This window comes from Bubalus bubalis, chromosome X (assembly GCF_019923935.1).
Source record: "Bubalus bubalis isolate 160015118507 breed Murrah chromosome X, NDDB_SH_1, whole genome shotgun sequence".
In the NCBI taxonomy this organism is placed as follows: Eukaryota; Metazoa; Chordata; class Mammalia; order Artiodactyla; family Bovidae; genus Bubalus; species Bubalus bubalis.
Window position 1 is genome coordinate 35,349,344 of NC_059181.1, and position 25,867 is coordinate 35,375,210.

The 25,867-nt window shown below is 44.6% G+C and overlaps 1 protein-coding gene and 1 pseudogene across 3 annotated transcripts in view; one reads left to right on the plus strand and one right to left on the minus strand.

Moving 5' to 3' along the window:
• LOC102416591 (melanoma-associated antigen B16) overlaps positions 1-17,879 on the plus strand; it is a 113,235-nt gene extending 95,356 nt beyond the window's left edge. For all 3 annotated transcript variants that reach the window (XM_044936913.1, XM_025276636.2, XM_044936915.1), the window contains 2 exons: positions 7,286-7,514; positions 16,065-17,879. In XM_044936913.1, the coding sequence (XP_044792848.1) occupies positions 16,096-17,160 (1,065 nt within the window). In that variant the 5' untranslated portion in view covers positions 7,286-7,514; positions 16,065-16,095 and the 3' untranslated portion in view covers positions 17,161-17,879. The remainder of the gene's footprint in view (positions 1-7,285; positions 7,515-16,064) is intronic.
• A 6,280-nt stretch (positions 17,880-24,159) lies between these two features.
• Positions 24,160-25,275, minus strand: LOC102389149 (annotated as a pseudogene).
• Between the last annotated feature and the right edge of the window lie 592 nt (positions 25,276-25,867).

The window sequence follows — 25,867 nt, forward strand, 5'->3', positions numbered from 1 at the left end:
AAATTCCAGGGCTATGTCAGTAGCTTTTCCTGCCTCTGGTGAAGTCTGAGGCAGATTCTTCATGTTGTGGATGAAGAATGAATCTTTTTAGTAATGGAGGGCCAAAGTGGGGCTGTAGGTGTCTCTGCATTCCTGTTCTGTGTGGAGAACTTTGTCATTTACCTTTTTTCTTTCTTTCTTTCTTTCTTTCTTTTTTTTTTTAATGTTGTCTTTGTTTTTACAGAAAGTTTATTTAGCATCAGAATCTAAGTTTATGAATGGCATGGATCACAGGTTTGTTGCTGTTTATCAGGCTTAAGAGTCTTGGTATTTTCTTGGAAATAATAAAAAAAAATCACATAGTGAAATAATTAGGATCACAAAATAGAAGGGAAATAAAATAGTTAATTATTGGTTTTTTATATTTTAGTATTTCTTTTAGTAGAAGTAAAGACACAGATGTGCTTAGCTTATTCAAGAATATAGGAGAAATAAAACCATAGTTAATTAACCTTTAGGTCATAAGCCCTTTCATCCTTTAGACATTATTAGGCATCTGTTCTTTAGAAGCCTCCTTATTAGTACAAGGAATGCTACAATAAAGATGGTCCAACCCTTGCCCATGGAACTTTAGAGTCTAGGAACAGCTTTCACATGATGAAGATGGTGAAACACTGCACAAATCAAATAGAACAAAAGGAAGGAGTTAAGCAGGATGAGCTGTAGATGAGAACAGTCAAATATAAATCTCAGAAAGGAAGAAGGTTTGAGGTTTTGGACCTGACTGTTTCTTCAGTGGGAGGTATTTTTTAAGTTAAGTTGGATAGTGGGCTAGATGAGGCTGTCAGTGTTGTGAGCAGAAGCCAGACACTCATATGTATCTTAGAGTTGAGAGACTAAGCCTGAAATGAAAAACTGTTCGTAACAGTTCTTTTGATATTTTAGGTAAGCCAGAGAGAACTTCTACCTGTGACAGTAACAGAAGGTGTCCTGTACTTTGTCCCAGTGCAGCTGAATCTAGTACAAAAGCTAGGTGTTTTATGTATATTGTATAGAGAGAGTTGAGCATGATGGCCACTCGATTTCTTCTGAGGGATTCCTGCCTGCAGTAGTAGATATAATGGTCATCTGAGTTAAATTCACCCATTCCAGTCCATTTCAGTTCGCTGATTCCTAGAATGTTGACATTCACTCTTGCCATCTCTTGTTTGACCACTTCCAATTTGCCTTGATTCATGGACCTGACATTCCAGGTTCCTATGCAATATTGCTCTCTACAGCATCGGACCTTGCTTCTATCACCAGTCACATCCACAGCTGGGTATTCTTTTTGCTTTGGCTCCATCCCTTCATTCTTTCTGGAGTTATTTCTCCACTGATCTCCAGTAGCATATTGGGCACCTACTAACCTGGGGAGTTACTCTTTCAGTATCCTATCATTTTGCCTTTTCATACTGTTCATGGGGTTCTCAAGGAAAGAATACTGAAGTGGTTTGCCATTCCCTTCTCCAGTGGACCACATTCTGTCAGATCTCTCCACCATGACCCTCCCATCTTGGGTTGCCCCACGGGCATGGCTTAGTTTCATTGAGTTAGACAAGGCTGTGGTCCTAGTGTGATTAGATTGACTAGTTTTCTGTGAGTATGGTTACAGTATGGTTTCAATTTAACTCAGATGACCATTATATCTACTACTGCGGGCAGGAATCCCTCAGAAGAAATGGAGTGGCCATCATGGTCAACAAGAGTCCAAAATGCAGTACTTGGATGCAATCTCAAGAACGACAGAATGATCTCTGTTCGTTTCCAAGGCAAACCATTCAATATCACAGTAATCCAAGTCTATGCCCCAACCAGTAACACTGAATAAGCTGAAGTTGAACGGTTCTATGAAGACTTACAAGACCTTTTAGAACTAGCACCCAAAAAAGATGTCCTTTTCATTATAGGGGACTGGAATACAAAAGTAGGAAGTCAAGAAACACCTGGAGTAACAGGCAAATTTGGCCTTGGAATACAGAATGAAGCAGGGCAAAGACTAATAGAGTTTCGCCAAGAAAATGCACTGGTCATAACAAACACCCTCTTCCAACAACACAAGAGAAGACTCTACACGTGGACATCACCAGATGGTCAACACGGAAATCAGATTGATTATATTCTTTGCAGCCAAAGATGAAGAAGCTCTATACAGTCAGCAAAAACAAGACCAGGAGCTGACTGTGGCTCAGACCATGAACTACTTATTGCAAAAATTCAGACTTAAATTGAAGAAAGTAGGGAAAAACCATTAGACCATTCAGGTATGACCTAAATCAAATCCCTTATGATTATACAGTGAAAGTGAGAAATAGATTTAAGGGCCTAGATCTGATAGATAGAGTGCCTGATGAACTATGGAATGAGGTTCGTGACATTGTTCAGGAGACAGGGATCAAGACCATCCCCATGGAACAGAAATGCAAAAAAGCAAAATGGCTGTCTGGGGAGGCCTTACAAATAGCTGTGAAAAGAAGAGAAGTGAAAAAGGAGAAAAGGAAAGATTTAAGCATCTGAATGCAGAGTTCCAAAGAATAGCAAGGAGAGATAAGAACGCCTTCTTCAGCGATCAATGCAAAGAAATAGAGGAAAACAACAGAATGGGAAAGACTAGGGATCTCTTCAAGAAAATCAGAGATACCAAGGGAACATTTCATGCAAAGATGGGCTTGATAAAGGACAGAAATTGTATGGACCTAACAGAAGCAGAAGATATTAAGAAGAGATGGCAAGAATACACAGAAGAACTGTACAAAAAAAGATCTTCACTACCCAGATAATCATGATGGTGTGATCACTGACCTAGAGCCAGACATCCTGGAATGTGAAGTCAAGTGGGCCTTAGAAAGCATCACTACGAACAAAGCTAGTGGAGGTGATGGAATTCCAGTTGAGCTATTCTAAATCCTGAAGGATGATGCTTTGAAAGCGCTGCACTCAAAATGCCAGCAAATTTGGAAAACTCAGCAGTGACCACAGGACTGGAAAAGGTCAGTTTTCATTCTAATCCCAAAGAAAGGCAATGCCAAAGAATGTTCAAACTACCGCACAGTTGCACTCATCTCACAGGCTAGTAAAGTAATGCTCAAAATTCTCCAAGCCAGGCTTCAGCAATACATGAACCATGAACTTCCAGATGTTCAAGCTGGTTTTAGAAAAGGCAGAGGAACCAGCGATCAAATTGCCAACATCTGCTGGATCATGGAAAAAGCAAGAGAGTTCCAGAAAAGCATCTATTTCTGCTTTATTGACTATGCCAAAGCCTTTGACTGTGTGGATCACAATAAACTGTGGAAAATTCTGAAAGAGATGGGAATACCAGACCACCTGATCTGCCTCTTGAGAAATTTGTATGCAGGTCAGGAAGCGACAGTTAGAACTGGACATGGAACAACAGACTGGTTCCAAATAGGAAAAGGAGTTCGTCAAGGCTGTATATTGTCACTCTGCTTATTTAACTTGTATGCAGAGTACATCATGAGAAATGCTGGACTGGAAGAAACACAAGCTGGAATCAAGATTGCCGGGAGAAATATCAATAATCTCAGATATGAAGATGACACCACCCTTATGGCAGAAAGTGAAGAGGAACTGAAAAGCCTATTGATGAAAGTGAAAGTGGAGAGTGAAAAAGTTGGCTTAAAGCTCAACATTCAGAAAATGAAGATCATGGCATCTGGTCCCATCACTTCATGGGAAATAGATGGGGAAACAGTGGAAACAGTGTCAGACTTTATTTTGGGGGGCTCCAAAATCACTACAGATGGTGACTGCAGCCATGAAATTAAAAGACGCTTACTCCTTGGAAGGAAAGTTATGACCAACCTAGATAGCATATTGAAAAGCAGAGACATTACTTTGCCAACAAAGGTTCGTCTAGTCAAGGCTATGGTTTTTCCTGTGGTCATGTATGGATGTGAGAGTTGGACTGTGAAGAAGGCTGAGCGCCGAAGAATTGATGCTTTTGAACTGTGGTGTTGGAGAAGACTCTTAAGAGTCCCTTGGACTGCAAGGAGATCCAGCCAGTCCATCCTAAAGGAGATCAGTCCTGGGTGTTCTTTGGAAGGACTGATGCTGAAGCTGAAACTCCAGTACTTTGGCCACCTCATGCGAAGAGTTGACTCATTGGAAAAGACTCTGATGGTGGGAGGGATTGGGGGCAAGAGGAGAAGGGGACGACAGAGGATGAGATGGCTGGATGGCATCACTGACTTGATGGACGTGGGTCTCAGTGAACTCCGGGAGTTGGTGATGGACAGGGTGGCCTAGCGTGCTGCAATTCATGGGGTTGCAAAGAGTCGGACATGACTGAGTGACTGATCTGATCTGATCTGATACAGAGAGTTTCTGTGGGAAAAAGTCTGTGACTTGATTGAGGTATGATGTGAAAAAGACGCTGGGCCTGCAGTCTTTGTCTTTGGACTGAGAACTAGAGCCTACTGCATTAAAAAGGACATTTGAATTGTTATCTTTTGTAAGTCTACAAATGGCTAGATTTCTGCTTGTGGTGGAATGAATGAAAATAGGTGTGGTTTGGATGGAATGGCAGCTGGGAGGAGTAGAAGACGGTGGCCCTTCACACAAATTTTAGGAGCTGTGAATTGTATCCAAATGGAGAAGACTCTTCACCACTCAAATAATATTTTACTAAATGAAAGTCCTTGTGCCCAACACACAGTGAGGCCAAACAACACCAAAAGGCTGGAGTCTGGAGCAGAGAAAGGCTTATTACAGGGCCTTGCAAGGAAATGTGTGGTGGCTCATGCCTTAAAAATCCAGAAGTCATGGTCTGTCAGATCACACAATCTTCCTGTAAACTCCAACAGCACAAATGTTTTCTTGTCAGGTCATGGTCAGGTTATCCTGTATATTTCAAGCTATAGGCAATATTCTTTTAAAGAAGGTGCAGAGCCAGCATGACTAAGCACAGGCACCAGAGCACAAAAGTTACAGTAAGGTTAAAGTAAAAAGTGAAGTGAAGTAAAGTAAAAGGAACACATCTAATATGGAGTCAGATTTGTTCTTCCCTACCACATTATGTCTTCAAATGGGGGAAGTTGACATTTTACTTGCAAATCAGCATTTTGGTTGATTTACTATTCCATGTCCTTCATGAGCTCTGAGAAATGCATTCACAAACTGTTAATCATCTCAGATATTCCAGGCACTATGATATATGCTTTATATATATTACCTATATTCCAGCAGTCCTAGAATACAGGGCTTATCAAACCCATTTAACAGATGAACAGCCTGAGGCTCATAGAGTTTGGTAATATGCCCATGTTGACAGGGCTAGAATATAACAGAGCTGGGACTAGAAAGGTGATCTGAATTCTTCTAGAACCAACTGTTCTGCTGTCATTTCTTCATAAAAATAGTGCTTTTTCCCCACTTCTCTGCAAAGGCTTTTTTTTTTTTTTAAATCAAGCAACATATACAAGTGGTCTGTTTGGAGACACTCTGTTTGGTTACTTTGGTCTATTTGCCTATGCCTGTGCTCACTTTCACTTTTCACTTTCATGCATTGGAGAAGGAAATGGCAACCCACTCCAGTATTCTTGCCTGGAGAATCCCAGGGATGGGGGAGCCTGGTGGGCTGCCATCTATGGGGTCGTACAGAGTCGGACACGACTGAAACGACTTAGCAGCAGCAGTGCTTATTCCATAAACTCTAAAATGTTAAAAAGTTAAGTTTCTAATCCACTTGGAATTGGAATTTGTGTTAATCCATTTGCAAATGAAATCTGTGTTGTGTGAGGGACAGTTTTATTTCTAAACATCACATTTTGTGTTTAATGTGGATATCAAACTATTGTGTTGTAATTTTTTATTAAACACTGTTCTTTCCCCCCGCTTCTCAATAGTAGCTAACTTTCAATAAACCAGGTTATGTACAATGAGTCTGTTTTGGAACATGCCCATATCTATACCACAAACTCTCATTACTGTCATGTTTTCACAATTCTTAATATAATATCTTTTTTTTCAAGAGTATATTGGCTATTCATAGACTTTTGCAAGTCAATTTAAATTTTAGAATTACTTTGTCAAGGTTTGCACACATACACACATACATAAACATTCACACATAAATTATGTGGCTTCATTGAGAAAGAGACATTATAGTTACTAGTAGATTAAATTTGGGGAAGATGAATATGTTTATGCTTACCTGGTGGCTCAGATGGTGAAGAACCTGCCTGCAACGCAGGAGACCTGGGTTTGATCCCTGGGTTGGGAAAATCCCCTGGAGAAGGGAATGGCTACCTACTCTAGTATTCTTGCCTAGAGAATTCCATGGACAAAGGAGCCTGGTGGGCTACAGTCCATGGGGTCACAAAGAGTTGGACACAACTGAGTGACTAACACTGAATAACATGCTTATAATATTGAATCTTACATAGAAATGCATATAATATTTCTCCATTTAGTTAGGATGTAAGCAATTTCAAGAAATATCTGTATCATTTTTCTGTGGAGTTCTTATACTTATTTTTAGGAATGAGGTATTTATCATTATAGTTTAAAAGTTATTTTTATTTGAATTCACCTTAATACTGTTTGTTGCTACAGAAAAAGGTGCATTTTTATATATTTATCTTATACCTAGAAATTTTGTTTAAAACCATTTTATTACTTTAACAGTTTTTCATTAGTAGATTTACCTCCTACATGCTCTATTGATGTTTAATTATATTAGCATTGTTTTTGTTTTCTGATGCTTATCTCTTTGGTAGCTCTGTTTCACATTACTTTCCTATATAGAATCTTCGTTAAAGAGTAGGCTGGTGGCTCAGACAGTTAAGCGTCTGTCTACAATCCGGGAGACCCAGGTTCGATCCCTGGGTCGGGAAGATCCCCTGGAGAAGGAAATGGCAATCCACTCCAGTACTATTGCCTGAAAAATCCCATGGACAGAGGAGCCTGGTAGGCTACAGTCCATGGGGTCGCAAAGAGTCGGACACAACTGAGTGACTTCACTTCACTTCACCCACTCTAGTATTCTTGGGCTTCCCTTGTGGCTCAGCTGGTAAAGACTCTGCCTGCAATGTGGGAGACCTGGGTTTAATCCCTGGGTTGGGAAGATCCCCTAGAGAAGGAAAAGGCTACCTACTCTAGTATTCTGGTCTGGAGAATTTCAGGGACTGTATATTCCATGGGGTCGCAAACAGTCCGACACCACTGAGTGACGTTCACTTTAAGAATAAAATGATGATAGACATTTTTGATTACTCAATATTAAAAGATGTCAACGTTCCCACAGCCTGGCAAAAGCTTTTGTAAAAACTTCGAGCAAGACCAGCAGCCACGTCCTCTGAAACTGAGCGCATGCGCACAACGCCCACCCAGCTTGCTGGGTGACCCCGGAAGCTATAGGCTGACGTCAGCGGAGGTTATGCCCCCTGATTTTCCGTTGGAACCACAAGGCTGTGAGAGCTTGGATCAGAAGCGCGAAGTCCCACAGTGGAGCCACAGGTGCCGTTAACTGTCAGGTAAGCCTCTAAATGAGGTAAACCTCTAAATGAGTACCAAGGGGACCCCCCTGTCCCAGAACGGAGGGCGCCCACCTAATGAGAACACCAACAGAACCCTGGTAAGGTTCCTGCGCAGGCAGGTTCATGGCTGACCTATCAGTGCTTTCTGTTTGGCCGTCTGAGGTGGTGTCTTTTAGGTGCGGGGCTCAGAGTCCCCGACGTACAGGTCCAAAAACAAACGCCCCTTAGTAAGTTTAAGTTTAGAGGTGACCCGGCCCCACAGAATAGCAGTGAGTCAATGATTCTCGTCAGGGCAATCGGCCCAGGGAGCCTCTTAACCCCTTTACCCGCCCTACCCCCACCCCAACGCCCCACCCCCACCCCTGACACCCCACCCGCCCTATCCCCACCCCGACACCCCACCTGCCCTATCCCCACCCAGACACCACACCTGCCCTACCCCCACCCTGACACCCCACCCGCCCTACCCCCACCTCGAACCCCACCCCCACCCCCGAAACCCTACCCACCCTACCTCCACCCGACACCCCACCCCCACCCCTGTTGCCCCACCCGCCCTACCCCCACCCCGCCACACCCGACACCCCACCCGCCCTACCCCCACACACCCTGCCACCCCCGACACCCCACCTGCCCTACCCCCACCTCGAACCCCACGCCCACCCCCGAAACCCTACCCACCCTACCTCCACCCGGCAGCCCACCCCCACACACCATCTGCCATACCCCCACCCCCACCTGCCCTACCCCACCACCCCACCCCCACCCCGCCACGCTACCACACCCGCCACCCCTGACCCCCAACCCGTCCTACCCCCACGTCGAACCCCACCCCCACCCCCGAAACACCATCCACCCTACGCCCACCTCAAACCCCACCCCCACCCTGACACCCAACCTGCCCTACCTCCACCCGACACCCCCACCCCCACACCCCACCCGCCCTACCCCCACCCCAGACGCCCCACCTGCACTACCCCCATCCCCACCCTGACACCCTGACACCCCACCTGCTGAACCCCACCCCCAGCCGCCCTACCCCCACCCTGACACCCCACCCGCCCTACCTCCACCCGACACCCCACCCCCACACCCCACCCGCCCTACCCCCACCCCCACTGCCGATGCCCCACCCACCCTACCCCCACCCTGACGCCCCACCCACCCTACCCCCACCCTGACACCCCACCCACCCTACCTCCACCCGACATCCCACCCCCACACCCCACCCGCCCTACCCCCACCCTCACCCCCACCCCGATGCCTCAACCGCACTACCCCCACCCCCACCTGACACCCCGCCACCCCAAACACCCCACCTGCCCTACCCCCACCATGAACCCCACCCCCACCCCTGACGCCCCAGCCGCCTTACCCACACCCTGACACCCCACCCGCCCTACCTCCACCTCGACACCCCACCACCACCCCCAACACTCCATCCGCCCTACCCCCACCTTGACACCCCACCCCCACCCCCAATGCCCCACCTGCCCTGACCCCACCCCAACACCTCCCCACCCCACCCGCCCTACCCCACCTCGAACCCCACCCGCCCTACCCCACCTCGAACCCCACCCCCACCCCCGAAAACCCTACCCACCCGCCCTACCCCCACCACGCCACACCCTGACACCCCACCCGCCCTACCCCCACCCTGACACCCTGCCACCCCTGACACCCCACCCGCCCTACCCCCACCTCGATACCCCACCCCCACCCCGATGACCCACCCGCCCTACCCCCACCCCGCCACACCCGACACCCCACCCGCCCTACCTCCACCTCAACACCCCATCCCCAACCCCAACATCCCATCTGCCTTACCCCTACCCCGACACCCCACTCGCCCTACCCCCACCCCGACATCCCACACCCCACCCGCCCTACCCCCACCCTGACACCCTGCCACCCCTGACACCCCACCCGCCCTGCCCCCACCTCGACACCCCACCCCCACCCCCGATGACCCACCCGCCCTACCCCCACCCCGCCACACCCAACACCCCACACCGCCCTATCCCCACCCCGACACCCTGCCACACCCAACACCCCACCCGCCCTACCTCCACCTCAACACCCCATCCCCAACCCCGACAATCCATCTGCCCTTCCCCCACCCCGACACCCCACTCGCCCTATCCCCACCCCGACATCCCACACCCCACCTGCCCTACCCCCACCCTGACACCCAACCCCCACACCCCACCCGGCCTACCCCTACCCTGACACCCCACCCCCAACCCCAATGCCCCTCCCGCCCTACCCCACTCCGACACCCCGCCACACCCTACAACCCACCCGCCCTACCCCCACCCCGACATCCCACACCCCACCTGCCCTACCCCCACCCCGACACCCTACTCGCCCTACCCCCATCCTGACACCCAACCCCCACCCCCACACCTCACCCGCCCTACCCCCACCTCGACACCCCACCCCCACCCCGACACCTCCCCCCCACCCCCAACACCCCACCAGCACACCTCATTCGTACCACCCCACCCTCACGTGCCCACCATGACCCCCAACACCCCACCCACCAATACCACCCTACCCCCACCCCTAGGGGTGTAGGGGTGTAATAGCCTAGGGCTATTAGGGTCACAGGATCCCTCTAAAATTTTAAATAGATTTTGTAAGGCATAGGTGGGGATGCCAACAGATGGCCATAGCCAATTAATATCTCCTAGCAATTTTTGAAAATCATTCAATGTGCATAGAGATTGCATAGAAGTTTGAGTTTTTTGAGGTTTGATTTTAGATTCTTCCAGAATATGTCCTAAATAATTAAAGGGTGCTTTCCATTGAATTTTATCTGGTGCTACAAGCAGGCCATGATTTTGAAGAGTAGTAGTAACTTCATTATATAACTGTTGTAAACAGAGTTCAGATTTCATAGAGAGAAGTATATCATCCATGTAATGAATTATAAACGCAGTAGGATGTTTATCTATAATGGATTGTAATAAAACAGATATGAGATATTGGCAAATGGTAGGGGAGTTCATCATTCCCTGAGGTAGCACCTTCCATTGAAATCTTGTAACAGGAGCCATGTGATTTATAGAAGGAACTGCAAAGGCAAAATGTTTTCTATCTTTAGGGTGCAAAGGTATAGTAAAAAAAACAGTCTTGTAAGTCAATAATAACTCTAGACCATCCTTTTGGTACCATAGAGGGGGAGAGCAATCCGGGTTGTAAGGGCCCCATAGGTAACATGGTATTATTAACATTTCTTGAATCTATCAACATTTGCCATTTTCCTGATTTCATTTTTATTACAAAAACGGGAATTCCATGGGGAAGATGAAGGTTCTATATGAGCTTTTTGTAATTCTTCATTAACTAATTGCGTAAGAGTTGCCAATTTTTCTTTAGTTAGGGGCCATTGAGGTGTCCATACTGGGGTATCAGATTCCCAATCAAGGGGCAGCAGTGTTAACTCAGTGGCCCCCATTAAAAGGGTTCATTTAAAGAAATTGTGGCTTTCGTTTGTTCAAGAAAATCTCTTCCCCATAAATTGATAGGGATATTAGTAATATATGGTTTAAGATAAGCTACAATTTGATCAGGGCCATACACTTGTAAATAGGATGCATTGACAAAAGTTTGTTTGGCATCAGTTTCACCCACTCCTAATAGTCTAGAAGGAGCCATAACCTTACCCCAATCGAGGGGCCATTCTGCAGCTCTAATGATTGAAATGTTAGCTCCGGTATCTAACATGCCTGTGAAATTCTTTCCCCATATGCGTAAAGTAAGCATGGGTTTCTGATGTTCCTTTAATAAGGTGGATAGTGCAGCAGTAAGGTTGGTACTGCCAAAGCCTCCCTGCCGAACTTTATCAGATGCCTTTATTGGTTTAACATATGGCAAAAGTAATAATTGTGCAAAACATTCCCCTTTTTGTAAGTATACATTTCCCATTTTCACAACATTTACCATAACATGTATTTCCCCTTCATAATATTTGTCCATAACACCGGTCAATACCATTAAACCTCTCATTGTGCAGCTAATATGTCCTGCAGGAATCCCGATGAGGACCCCAAATAAATTCTTAGGAATCCTCTGACCCCAGGAGGGAGGGTGTACACAGCATCTACCCTTCTTGTCAGCTCTCCATGTCCTGTCATGAGGTTTTTCTCACTTGCATTTCTGGGGTCTCACACAGATGGGGCCTTATTTGAACTTCAGGACCTTAGGCAGCACATGGCACTGGACACATTACCTACCTGGATTCAGTTTGGGGAATGCATGGGAGGATTGTGGGACTAACCAAGTAATGGCAGAGGGGGCTCCACAGCCCTGAGAGATCCAGGGAGTGAAACAGGCAGAGGCCATCCTTCCTTTCCTTCTCTGAGTCTCAGGAAGGTAAAGATTTATTCTAAATTTTATGTTGCTGTTCAGTCTCTAAGTTGTGTCTGACTCTGTGTGACACCATGGACTGCAGCACGCTAGGCTTCCTGGTCCTCTTACTATCTCCTACACTTTGCTCAAACTCATGTCCCTTGAGTCAGTGATGCTGTCCAACCATTTTGTCCCCTGTAGCCCCATTCTCTACCTTCCATCAATCTTTCCTAGCATCAGGGTCTTTTCCAAGGAGTCTGCTCTTTGCATCAGGTGGTCAAAGTATTGCACTTCAGCTTCAGCATCAGTCCTTCCAATGAATATTCAGGGTTGACTTTTTTTTAGGATTGACTGGCTTGATCACCTTGCAGTCCAAGGGACTCTCGAGAGTCATCTCCAGCACTGCACTTCAAAAGCATCAATTCTTCAGCTCTCAGCCTTCTTTGTGGTCCATTTTTCACGTCTGTACATGAATACTGGAAAAAGCATAACTCTTTACTATATGGACCTTTGTCAGCAAACTGATGTCTCTGCTTTTTAATATGCTATCTAGGTTTGTTACAGCTTTCCTTCCAAGGAGCAAGATCTTTTAATTTCATGGCTGCAGTCGCTGTCCACAGTGATTTTGAAGCACACATATAATCAAAGCTATGGTTTTCCCAGTAGTCATGTAGAGATATGAGAGTTGTACCATAAAGAAGGCTGAGTGCTGAAGAATTGATGCTTTAGAACTGTGGTGCTGGGGAAAACTCTTGAGAGTCCTTTGGACTGCCCAAGGAGATCAAACCAGCCAGTCCTAAAGGAAATCAACCCTGTTGGAAGGACTGATGCTGAAGCTGAAGTGCAATACTTTGACCACCTAATGTGAAGAGCCACCTCCTTGGGAAAGACCGTGACACTGGGAAAGATTGAGGGCAGGGGGAGAAGGGGTATGCAGAGGATGAGATGGTTGGATGGCATCACTGACTCAAGGGACACGAGTTTGAGCAAACTGCGGGAAATAGTGAAGGAGAGGGTAGCTTGGCATGCTGCAGTTCATGGGGTCACAGAGTTGGACACAACTGAGTGACTGAACAGCAGCAACAATTCCAGAACAGCCCATTAACATCAAGCTCGTCTATTCCCCTGTGGCTAAGCATGTGAGATCTCTAGAAAGGTTGAGGTAGAAAGGTTGACCATGTATCAGATAATTTCATCATTTTTAGTTTTAGGAATTTGTGAGCCTTGGTCTGAAAAAGGAAGTTGGTTATCAGAAGGAGGATTCCCAGGTGCTTAAAGTATACACAGTAAGAGCCCAGAGTTATCAGTGAGGAAACATTCACTTCCAGATACATGTGATCCCACAGTGTCCACAGATATTGTCACCCTAGGAAGTTGTGGACAGGGATATCCAGAGGAAATATTCCCTTGCTTCCTCTTTGGAAGTCATGAAAGAATGGGCATCAGGTCAGAAGAGAAGAGGAGTCTTATACAGTGCCAAGAGCAATGTAGGAATTGAATGAGGACTAATGGGGCACACCATTCCAGTGCAGGTGTGATCTCCATGAACTTCACTCTGCCTCTGCATTTAGCCCTTGTAAGCCTGAGGAAAGAGTGGTCAGAATTCCTGCATTCTACTTTAGTCTTCTGAGGGCTCAGGGAAGTGATTTGTGTTTATCTGAGTGGGGTCCTTGGGATTACAAAGGACAGAGTAGAAGGAGTTCCAGAAACTTAAGACACAGATTTAGGACCCAGAGCCTAAGTTACCCTAGGACGGGGTAGAAGGGGGGTGGCAACAAGGATACACTCTTAACCATCAGTCCAGGGAAGCAGACAGGATGATATGCCTCTCCTCTTCCTTCTTGGGCTTTCAGTGAGGAGAGTGTTGGGATATACAGGGCTTAGCACATGAAGTGAGCAAAAGATGAGTCCCAAGGCCTGTTAAGACCAAAGTAAGGTCCCTAAATGAGGTTTGAGGGGCCTGCCAGCCCCAGAACAGAGGGGTCCAGATTATCTTAACCATACTGTCAACACTGGTAAGCCTGCTATGGTGATTGTGTAGGATTCCCCATCCTTTATTTCTCAGTTGTCTCAGTGAATAGATCTCGCTTTTTGAGGGGGTGGGCAGGGATGGCCTTTGGTATCAGAAGGTGATGACTAAGGCTCTGCTGCTAAGCTAAGTCACTTCAGTCGTGTCCGACTCTGTGCGACTCCATAGACGGCAGCCCACCAGGCTTCCCCATCCCTGGGATTCTCCAGGCAAGAACACTGGAGTGGGTTGCCATTTCCTTTTCCAATGCGTAAAAGTGAAAAGTGGAAGTGAAGTCGCTCAGTCGTGTCCAACCCTCAGCGACCCCGTGTACTGCAGCTTTCCAGGCTCCTCCGTCAATGGGATTTTCCAGGCAAGAGTACTGGAGTGGGGTGCCATTACTAGTTGCCAAAGTAAAGCCCCCGAGAAAGGACTGAGAGAGTTTCCCGTCCCAGAAGATAGGAGCCAAAGTCATTTTAGATCTGCTGTCAGCTTTGCGAGGCCCCATGCAAAGCTATCAGACTGAAACATCGCCACATTTACTGCTTAGTGAATTCAGGGTTATGAAGATTGGTTTGTGAACATAATGTGGGATCCCACTACTTGTTATAAGTCAAGGAAAGTATCCTAATTGAGGCTTATGGGGATATCAACTCTAGAACCTTATGATCTCAACAAAACTGTATTTGTCTCATGTTTGGGAACTCTGCATGTCAGATCCTCTTAATACTTCCTCAGAGGTTGCAGGGTCATGACTCTCTAGTGTGAGGAACAACTTCTGGTCATCAGAGGGAAGGATTCTCATACACTGTCAAAATTCAAAGTAAAGACATTTTTTTAAGCAAAGAGCTGACTACCTACTTGAACATAGATGGGACACTCTCATATACCTGTCATGACTTTGTAGTCATTCCCTGGGATGTCCTAGACAAGGCTAGCCGGAAGTCTCATCAGCTCACTTCTAGGGAGGTGGCAGTCATGGTCTGAAGGAGGTGGCACAAATCAGGAGGCAGTACAATAGTCTGTGTGGAGACATAGAGAAAGACACAATGGAATCCAGCCCAGAACATAGGGTTGTCAAAGAGCCCCAGAACTTTATCAGCTTAGGGAACCTGGTCAAAGATCTCACGACAACTTCCCTGCTTTCTTCCTTCTTGGATGGTACAGACAGCTGATGTCCTTGGCCTATGTCCTATATCATATGAGGTCAGCAAAGGAAGGAGACCAGGGTCTGTCACAGTAAGGATGAAGAATAAGGTCTGAGGAGTCAATCCACCCAAGAAAAAAGGGAGCTCCACATTGTCTAGTTCTTATTATTGGCCTAAGGAAGACCTAGTAGAGGTAGTTAGAAAGTGTACTTCCTCAGTTCATCCTGGGCTGACTCTGAAAGATAGGGAACTCTTGGATGCAGACAGATTGGCACCAGTTTGCAGAGTGATCAAGTCTGAGGCCCTGCCAGTAGTCAGGACAAAGACACTGAATACTGAGGGAACACTGACCCCAGTAGAAGAGGGATAACAAAGAGTTCAGCCCTGCACTGTTGTCAGTGCTGAGAGTCTATGGGCAAAGATGTCAAGGGGCTGTGTCCTCTAATTACCCCAATTAGATCTCAGTAGGTCAGGGCTTTGTTCTGAGTGGCAGTGTTATGGCAGCAAGCAGAGATCCCCAGACTTACGTAGATTCAAAGTAACATACCAAGTGAAACTAGGGGGACCACAACACCAACAGAGATAGCATCTACAATTTTAACTTTGTTGTCATCCCTGGGAAATCACAGATTCTGGAGAAGGTACCTCAGCACATCCTCCTCAGTCATTTTAGGGGATGTGACATTAGTTGGTCTTAGGAGAAAAGCCTCATATTTAAGCATGGGAGAAGAGATCCTGGCACAGGCCAAGGTAATGAAACTGAGTGAGAACCAATGGAACCACCCTTTTCAGAAGGGTAATGGTGCTACAGAGACACAATACACCTGCCTATGTGATCCCTGAGAATTTTTAGCCTGGGTTGACTGCCTGGTCCCTGAGGAACATTAAGATTCCTCCTTCATGAGGGACACAGCAGCCAGGAGATCTGTGAGACCCTAAAGCACTGTTAGCAAAAGTCCATTGAAGGCAACTTTTATCTGAGCCAGCACAGTTGAGTATACCAGCTGAGGCCACTCATATCTGCTTTCTTTCCCTTAGGTGGTGATTTCTCACTGCCCACTGCTGCCAAATGCCACCCGTAAGAATCAAACTGTCTAAGCGTCACACGAGTTCACGACGTGCACAGCATCAATCCCATCAAGCCTCCACTCAGTCCCAGAACCTGGAGATGGCACAGCTCTCCAGGGCTCTGGAGGAGACCCATCTCCTCCCCCATCCTCAAATGCCTGGAAATTCGAAGGAGGCTCCTGGTGGTGATAAACCCAGTACTCCTGAGGGTCCTCAGAGTTTCTCTGCATCTTCCATTGGCATCACAGCCTCTGCATCCAGCAAATCAAGTGAGGTCTCCATGAATCAAGGTGAGGAGAATAGTCCAGGCACCTCAGAGGCTGTGCCAGGCTCCTCAGAGGCTGTGCCAGGCACTTCAGAGGCTGTGCCAGATTTCATGAATGTGCCTGTGGATGCCCTAGATAGTAAAATAGCTGTGTTGGTGAATTTCCTGCTGTTCAAGTATCAAATGAAAGAGCCAGTAACAAAAGCAGATATGCTCCAGGTTGTCAATAACGATTGTGAAGTCCATTTTCCTGAGATCCTCCTGAGAGCCTCTGAGCGCATAGAGATGCTCTTTGGCCTTGATCTGAAGGAAGTGGATCCCACCAACCACTGCTATGGCATTTTCATTAAATCAGGTCTCACCTATGATGGCATGATGCATGGTGAAGCAGGCGTGCCCAAGGTCGGCATCCTGATACTTATCCTGGGTGTGATCTTCATGAAGGGCAACTGTGCCACCGAAGAAGAAGTTTGGGAAGTTCTGAATGTGACCGGGCTATATTCTGGGAAGAAGCACTTCATCTTTGGGGAGCCCAAGCAGCTCATCACCGAACATTTCGTGAGGGAAGGATACCTAGAGTTCCGACAGGTGGCCAGCGCTGATCCTGCGCAGTCTGAGTTCCTGTGGGGCCCCAGAGCTCATGCCGAAACCACCAAGATGAAGGTCTTGAAGTTCATCGCCAAGGTTCATGGGACTGACCCAAGTTCTTTCCCATCTCAGTATGAGGAGGCTTTGCAAGAGGAAAAAGAGAAAGCTCAGGCCAGCATTTCAGCCAAGGGTCTCCGCCACTCCAAGGTCTAGTGTCGAGACTAGCAGCTTCTTCCTCAACTAGGGATAGTTTCTTCGTGCATTGTTCAAAGAGGCAGTTAGTATTCATAGAATTTAGATTTGAGGTGAGGCTGAAAGGAGAGCAGTATATATGACCGTGTGTCCCTATTTTGTATGTGTAACATGAAAGTTTATTCTTTTTCATATATACATTATTCGAATGATTCTTTTCATATAGGTTTAATTGCTTTCAAAACTTTATGAGTGATTATTGATGTTGCATTTCATGTTATGATAAGATTTAATTGTAAGAGCTCTTTTGTTTTAGAAATTGTGAATCCATCCATTTTGTTTTGTCATCTGAAACAAGATAACATGATACTGCTGTAGGTGTGCATGTAAATGTGCTAAGTCACTTCATTTGTGTCTGACCGTTTGCGACCCTATGGGCTGTGGCCCACTAGGCTCCTTTGTCCATGGGATTCTCCAGATAAGATTACTGGGATGGGTTGCTGTGCCCTCCTCCAGGGGATCTTCCAGACCAGAGATCAAGCACAAGTCTGCATCTCCTGTATTTCAGGAAGATTCTTCATCTGCTGAGCCACCAGGGAAGCCCACTGCTATAGACATTTCCTTGCAAATGTGAAAGAAACCGACTTTAAGATAGTTGAACTCCAAAGAAAAAATGTTACTGCAATCCTAGTTCTCTTTTCAATGCTTATTTTATAAAGTTAAATGATAAGTACAATGAATTTGCCTCATTCTTTCAAGAATATGTATGAAATGTTCTTATTTAGTTGCTAACTTGTGTCTGACCCTTTTGCAACCCTATGAACAGTAGCCCGCCAGGCTAACTCTGTCCATGGAATTTCCCAGGCAAGAATACTGGAGTGGGTTGCAGTTTCTTTCTCCAGGGAATCGTCCTGACCCAAGGATTGAACCTACTTCTCCTGTGTGGAAGGTGGATTTTTTATATTGCTGAGCCACTGGGGAAGCCCAGTTACCTGTGTGTGGGCGGGGAGCAATTAGGGGTGGAGAATTAGGAGACACCAAGTGTTGGCTGTAAGATAGGATCAAAGATGCATTGTACAACATAGGGAATACAGCCAATACTTTGTAATAACTGAAAATGGAAAGTAACCTTTAAAATTGTATAGAATATTTTTTCAATTGAAATACAATCTTCCTAAAAAGTTTAAAAATAATAGAGTATAATTCTAAAAAATATATAAAAAATAATATTGAAGGACGGGGGAAAAAAAAAACTTTTAAGTCCTTCTGTGGTAATTAATTTTACATGAAACTGAATGGTGGGTCAGATGAGGCTGATGGCATCATGAGCAGGAACAAAACCCTCAGATGATGTGTTTCAAGTGTTAAAACGACAATGTCAAGAGATAAAGTGCTTTTAGCTGTTACTTTTTGATCTCAGGTAAACCAGACAGAAATTCTCACTTGGAGCAGGAACGGAATGTGACCTTCATTCTTGTCCCAGTGCATCTGAACTCATGCACAAACTTAAGTTTTTTTTTTTGTTTGTTTCTTTTGTATATGTGACCTCTAAGGAGTTTCTGAGAAATATAGAAGATACTCCCTTGAGATTAGACACAGAAGCCACTGGGCTAACAGTTGGCCATCACCTAGGAGAGCCAGCACTCACTCCATTCAAAGGGTAATTTAATCAAGCTGTCTTGAGTGTAATTTGGCAAGGGATTTGAGAGCTAAAGTTTTGGTCTGGTTGAAATTAATGTTAAAGTGGGGGAAGGGTTGCATGGGAGGTATAGAGGAGAAAAAAATAATTTTCCCTGTCCCCTTTTAAGTTCTTGGCTGAAACTTCCTTGTAATAAAAGGAGAGATTAATAGGGGGAAAACAAATTAATTTTGTATATATGGGAGCACCACAAAAAATGAGACTCAAAGAAGTAACTCGAGCAGGAAGCTTTTAGACAAATTTGTGAAGCATTGACATGACAAAGGCTTTGGACTAAGTGTAGTTAATGGCCAAGTAGTAACAATGTTTGTTTAGACTGTCTTTTTGGCTCTCAGTTCTCTGTCTCTACTGATACAGATGTCTTCTCTCCTCCTGGTAAGGGAGAGTACATTTCATATTGGAGATTTATCTCCTGCTTTCAGGGGGACAAAGAAGAGCCAACTATTTCTCAAGTACCTTCAATTCAAAATAACCAATATACCAAAGTGGAATTTTGAGGGTGAGATATTGTCATGCCCCTTATCCTGGTGGTTTTTTAAATTTTATTTATTTGTGCCAGATCTTAGTTGTGGCATGTGGGATCTTTTGATTGTTGCATATGGGATCTTTAATTGCAACATGTGAACTCTTAACTGCAGCATGCACAATTTAATTTCCTGACCAGGGATCAGACCCAGATCTTCTGTATGCCCTGGGATCACGGAGTCTTAGCCACTGGATCACCAGGGAAGGCTTCTGGTTGTGCTTTTTAATATTTCACTTACCCACAGTCAACTGTGGTCCTAAATATTAAAATATAAATTAAAAATTTCAGAAATACATGATGCACAAAATTTAAATTGCTTGCAGTTCTGAGTATTGTGATTAAATCTCATTCTGTCCTGCTCCATCCCTCCTGGGACAGGATTCCCTTTGTGCTGCATATTACTCCTTTTAGTCACTTAGTAGACTCCTAGACTGTTATCACATTGACTACTGAAGTTTCACAGTGCTCGTGTTCAAATAAGCCTTATTTTATTTAGTAGCCCAAAGTATAAGATTAGTGATGCTGGCGGGTTTGTGCTGGTTTGTGAGTTGAACTCTAGTATGGGCATGAATGGGAAGAAACATATATATATATGGTTTCAGTCATCTACTGTAAGTAACACACAGAGAAGAAGGACTAATATATTATGAAGCCCTACAAATGGTGACTGGGAGAGATGGAAGAGGTTCATCCTTGACACAATTCTAGGAAATTTCAGTTACATCTAGCTGGGAAGACAGTCCCACTGTCTGATTTGGTCTGATTTGACATACTATATCCCATAGCACTTTATGTTTTCTGAGAAAGCCTATACCTAGACAGTGCATACTCATACACACACATGCACAAAGACAGGTGGGGGGTTAGGATTTGCAGACAACTTAGTCACAGCAATAACTCTCATTCATCAAAGCCCTATGATATGCCAGGCACTGTGCCGTGTGTTTTGTATACTTCATACACATTACAAAAGTCTTATAAAACCAAATTCACATATGAAGATTCTCAGGCTCAAAGAGCCTGTGATTTTTTCTGATTTCATATGTCTAGCCTGTGACAGAGCTGCCCCTAGACCTCTTATCTGAATTCATCCAGAGCGGACTCTACTCCACTCTCCCCAGCCTGAGGCAGACCTTCTGCCTCTTACCTCTCTTCTCACTACCCCTTAGTGCCTCTCAGGATAAAGTAAGAAGAATGTAGTAGCCAGGAACTTAAAGCAGATTTAAAGAATAAAGATTGAAACAAGAAACACAATTTGAGGATTGTCTGTGCGCTTCATCTACCTAAGGTCTTCTATCCCAGCCCCTCAGAGGGTTCCTTGAGAGCCCACTCTGCCCAGAGGCTAGCATTTTATCAGCTCCTGTTCTCTCTGCAATACAGTGTCTATCCCCTGAGTCTTCTCCAGTGCACTTTGTTGTCCAAACTGAAAACTGACCTGCTGGCCAGTTTTTCAGCTCCTCTGTAAGCTATACCTGTTTCCAGTGGAACAAACAGGGCAAAATTCAACAGAACAAATGAAATACAGTTATAATGACTGCTCTGTTGTTCTTCTCTACTCATTCTATCACCCATATCATTTCCAGGTCAGTTTTTCTGTTTGTTTTAGAATACATCTATAATTTTATTACAAAACCATTCTTTTGGCATTAGTTGGTTACAGTGAGAGCAAGATGGCAAGTATGGCAGAGCAGCTCTAATGTAACAACTGCATTCCCTGCTTTCTGAACCGGAGGTAAGTTACTTATATCCTTTCAGTTCAGTTCAGTCCCTCAGTCATGTCCAACTCTTTGTGACCCAATGAATCACAGCACGCCACCCTTCCCTGTCCATCACCAACTCCCAGAGATCATGCAAACTCATGTCCATTGAGTCAGTGATGCCATCCAGCCATCTCATCCTCTGTCGTCCCCTTCTCCTCCTGCCTCCAATCCCTCCCAGCATCAGAGTCTTTTCCAATGAGTCAACTCTTCGCATGAGGTGGCCAAAGTATTGGAGTTTCAGCTTCAGCATCAGTCGCTCCAATCAACACCCAGGACTGATCTCCTTTAGGATGGACTGGTTTGATCTCCTTGCAGTCCAAGGGACTCTCAGGAGTCTTCTCCAACACCACAGTTCAAAAGCATCAATTCTTTGGCACTCAGCTTTCTTCACAGTCCAGCTCTCACATCCATACATGACCACTAGAAAAACCATAGCCTTGACTAGATGGACCTTTGTTGGCAAAGTAATGTCTCTGCTTTTGAATATGCTATCTAGGTTGTTCATAACTTTCCTTCTAAGGAGTAAGTGTCTTTTAATTTCATGGCTGCAATCACCATCTGCAGTGATTTTGGAGCCCCCCAAAATAAAGTATGACACTGTTTCCATTGTTTCCCCATCTATCTGCCATGAAGTGATGGGACCAGGTGCCATGATCTTTGTTTTCTGAATGTTAAGCTTTAAGCCAACTTTTTCACTCTCCTCTTTCACTTTCATCAAGAGGCTTTTTAGTTCCTCTTCACTTTCTGCCATAAGGGTGGTATCATCTGCATATCTGAGGTTATTGATATTTCTCCCGGCAATCTTGATTCCAGCTTGTGCTTCTTCCAGCCCAACATTTCTCATGTTGTACTCTGCATATAACTTAAATAAGCAGGGTTTACAATATACAGCTTTGACGTACTCCTTTTCCTATTTAGAACCAGTCTGTTGTTCTATGTCCAGTTCTAACTGTTAATTCCTGACCTGCATATAGGTTTCTCAAGAGGCAGATCAGGTGGTCTGGTATTCCCATCTCTTTCAGAATTTTCCACAGTTTATTGTGGTCCACATAGTCAAAGGCTTTGGTATAGTCAAAGCAGAAATAGATGTTCTGGAACTCTCTTGCTTTTTCAATGATCCAGCAGATGTTGGCAATTTGTTCTCTGGTTCCTCTGCCTTTTCTAAAACCAGCTGGAATATCTGGAAGTTCACGGTTCACGTACTGCTGAAGCCTGGCTTGGAGAATTTTGAGCAGTACTTTACTAGCGTGTGAGATGAGTGCAGTTGTGTGGTAGTTTGAACATTCTTTGGCATTGCCTTTCTTTGGGATTGGAATGAAAACTGACCTTTTCCAGTCCTGTGGTCACTGCTGAGTTTTCCAAATTTGCTGGCATATTGAGTGCAGCACTTGCACAGCATCATCTTTCAGGATTTGGAATAGCTCAACTGGAATTCCATCACCTCCACTAGCTTTGTTCGTAGTGATGCTTTCTAAGGCCCACTTGACTTCACATTCCAGGATGTCTGGCTCTAGGCGAGGGATCACACCATTATCTGGGTCATGAAGCTCTTTTTTGTACAGTTCTTCTGTGTATTCTTGCCACCTCTGCTTAATATCTTCTGCTTCTGTTAGGTCCATACCATTTCTGTCCTTTATTGAGCCCATCTTTGCATGAAATGTTCCCTTGGTATCTCTAATTTTCTTGAAGAGATCTCTAGTCTTTCCCATTCTGTTGTTTTCCTCTATTTCTTTGCATTGATTGCTGAAGAAGGCTTTCTTATCTCTTCTTGCTATTCTTTAGAACTCTGCATTCAGATGCTTATATCTTTGCTTTTCTCCTTTGCTTTTCACTTTTCTTTTCACAGCTATTTGTAAGGCCTCCCCAGACAGCCATTTTCCTTTTTTGCATTTCTTTTCCATGGGGATCGTCTTGATTCATGTCTCCTGTACAATGTCACGAACCTCTATCCATAGTTCATCAGGCACTCTGCCTATCAGATCTAGTCCCTTAAATCTATTTCTCACTTCAACTGTATAATCTTATGGGATTTGGTTTAGGTCATATCTGAATGGTCTAGTGGTTTTTCCTACTTTCTTCAATTTAAGTCTGAATTTGGCAATAAGGTGTTCATGATCTGAGCCACAGTCAGCTCCTGGTCTTGTTTTTGGTGACTTTATAGGGCTTCTCCATCTTTGGCTACAAAGAATATCATAAATATTATATTGATTATAATATAATTATATTGATTATATTATATATATATTTATTATATATTGGTTATAATATATATTTTGGCTGCACCAAAATAATCAATTTTGGTGTTGACCATCTGGTGATGTCCATGTGTAGAGTCTTCTCTTGTGTTGTTGGAAGAGGGTGTTTGCTATGATCAGTGTGTTCTCTTGGCAAAACTCTGTTAGCCTTTGCCCTGCTTCATTCCGTACTCCAAGGCCAAATTTGCCTGTTACTCCAGGTGTTTCTTGACTTCCTACTTTTGCATTCCAGTCCCCTATAATGAAAAGGACATCTTTTTTGGGTGTTAGTTCTAAAAGGTCTTGTAGGTCTTCATAGAACCATTCAACCTCAGCCTCTTCAGCATTAATGGTTGGGCCATAGGCTTGGATTACCGTGATATTGAATGGTTTGCCTTGGAAACAAACAGAGATCATTCTGTCGTTTTTGAGATTGCTTATATCCTTTACATACCTACAAATATTAACACTGCACATCCTGACACACAAATCATTTAGGGAGGAGTTGATGCTAAGCGGTTAGAGTAAATGTTGATAAGACTACAAAAGTTCCTTTATGGGACTTTCTGCTTCCTCTTCCTCCCCCAAATTCTCTGCTAAAAAAAAAAAAAAATGAAGTTACTTGTAACTAGTCTGAATAGCAGCAGCACCCAAGGAGCACATATTTAGTTCATGTTAAAAAGCAGACCTGTGTGCTGTGTGTTTTACACCACAGGCAAAAGAAATGATCGCTCTAGTTTTTAACTCCTTCATTAGAGTCTCAAAAAATAAAAGCATCCCATCAAGTTCGTGAAGATGGTGTTATTGGTATACATTTGTAGGTGGGTCACTTTCTGTGCTGTGTTTGCTTTGAAGGGATCTTCCAATGCATTTCCAGTATTCCTTTCTTACAGTGTCCTTTTCTTTAGCTAGGATTTCACATAACACTAATGCTTTATTAAGAATGTCCTCCTTGTTGTCACCTTGGTTTTCTAGCATGTCTTCATAGATATCCACCAGAAACGCAATTAGGTAGGGGGAGCTGTGACTTGGTTGTAAGTCAAGTAGTTGATTTAACAGATAGGGGTATTTGGAAAGACCACGATCCTGCAAAATCCTTTTCAAATAATTCCACGCACTTTCATTATGTGGGACTAGTTTGATCATTTCCAAAGTGTACTGGACTTCTCTCTCCAATATAGCATGATCATTGTAGCCCACAGTGTTAAAAATTACAAAATATCTTTGGTTCCAGACAGAGTTATTTCTCATGTGCTCTTTGAGAAGTTGGTCTACATACGGCAGCTCATTATCCGAAAGTTTGAATTCCTGAATAACCCACTGTCTGGTGTTGCCAGGCGTGGTAATTCTTTGCATCCTGAGTAAGAATATCAGCAATAAATTCAAGCTCCTGTGATGGGTCTCTCAGCCATTCCACTAGCACTCGCCTACGATTCCAAACTTGACAGTTTTGGGGCTGCTTCTCAACTACTGCCGAGATGTAGTTCATTTCCTCATGTAGTTCCTTCTGGAGTGACTTTAAGAGAACTCTCCAGAAATGCCACACTGCGTAATTGGCTGAATTTAACTCAGTAGCATCTCTGGTTAATTTAAAAGCCCATTCCCTTCTCTTGTCATGCTGCAGGACAGCCCGGAAATAATCATAGATGTCCTGAAATTTCTCACTATAAATGATCTGGACCACTGGATTAGGGCCATCATTCTACGGCACTGGATCTATATCAGCCCATTCTGCCCTGTCCCTGTACAGGACATAGGTGGGTGAGTCCAGGTTCAGAAACCCATCGTCCATAGTGGACGCCGCCGCCTTTTCCTGCATTGGCTGGGAGGCGGAGGATGCGGCTGGGGCGGCGGCAGCTCCGGCTGACCCGGCTCCCCGCCCTGTGCAGCCTCCTCGACCCCGTGGGCAGACGCCATCTCTGCTCTGCCCTGAGCGGAATCCAGGTCAGTTTTGATGGATTAATTTTCTCTTAATATTATATTCTTCCTTCTCCCCAGTCCTGGTAATATTTGATTTAATGCCAGATGTTGTGAAATTGCAATTTTACCTAATTTACACTTTCCTGTAAGAAAGCTTTTTAAAAATTATTTTCTATTGATGTATGATGTAATATTCGTTTCAGGTTAACTATATACTGATTCAACCTTTACATGCACTGTAAAATGATCACCGCAGTAAGTCTAGTAACTCTCTCGTCCCATAAAAAGTTACTGTAATAGTGTGGACCAAATTCCTTATGCTATATAATACATCACCAGGGCTTACTTATTTTATAACTGGGAGTTTGTATCTCTTAATCCTCTTCACTTATTTTGCCTAACACCCCACCACCTCCATTTTGGCAACCACCCTTTTGTTCTCTGTATTTATGACCCTTTTTATTTTGTTTTTTTAGGTTACATGTATAAATGGAATCCTATATTTATCTTTCTCTGTCTCACAATTTCACTTAGCATAATACTCTTTAGATCCATCCATGTTATCCTAAATGGCAAGATTTCATTTTTT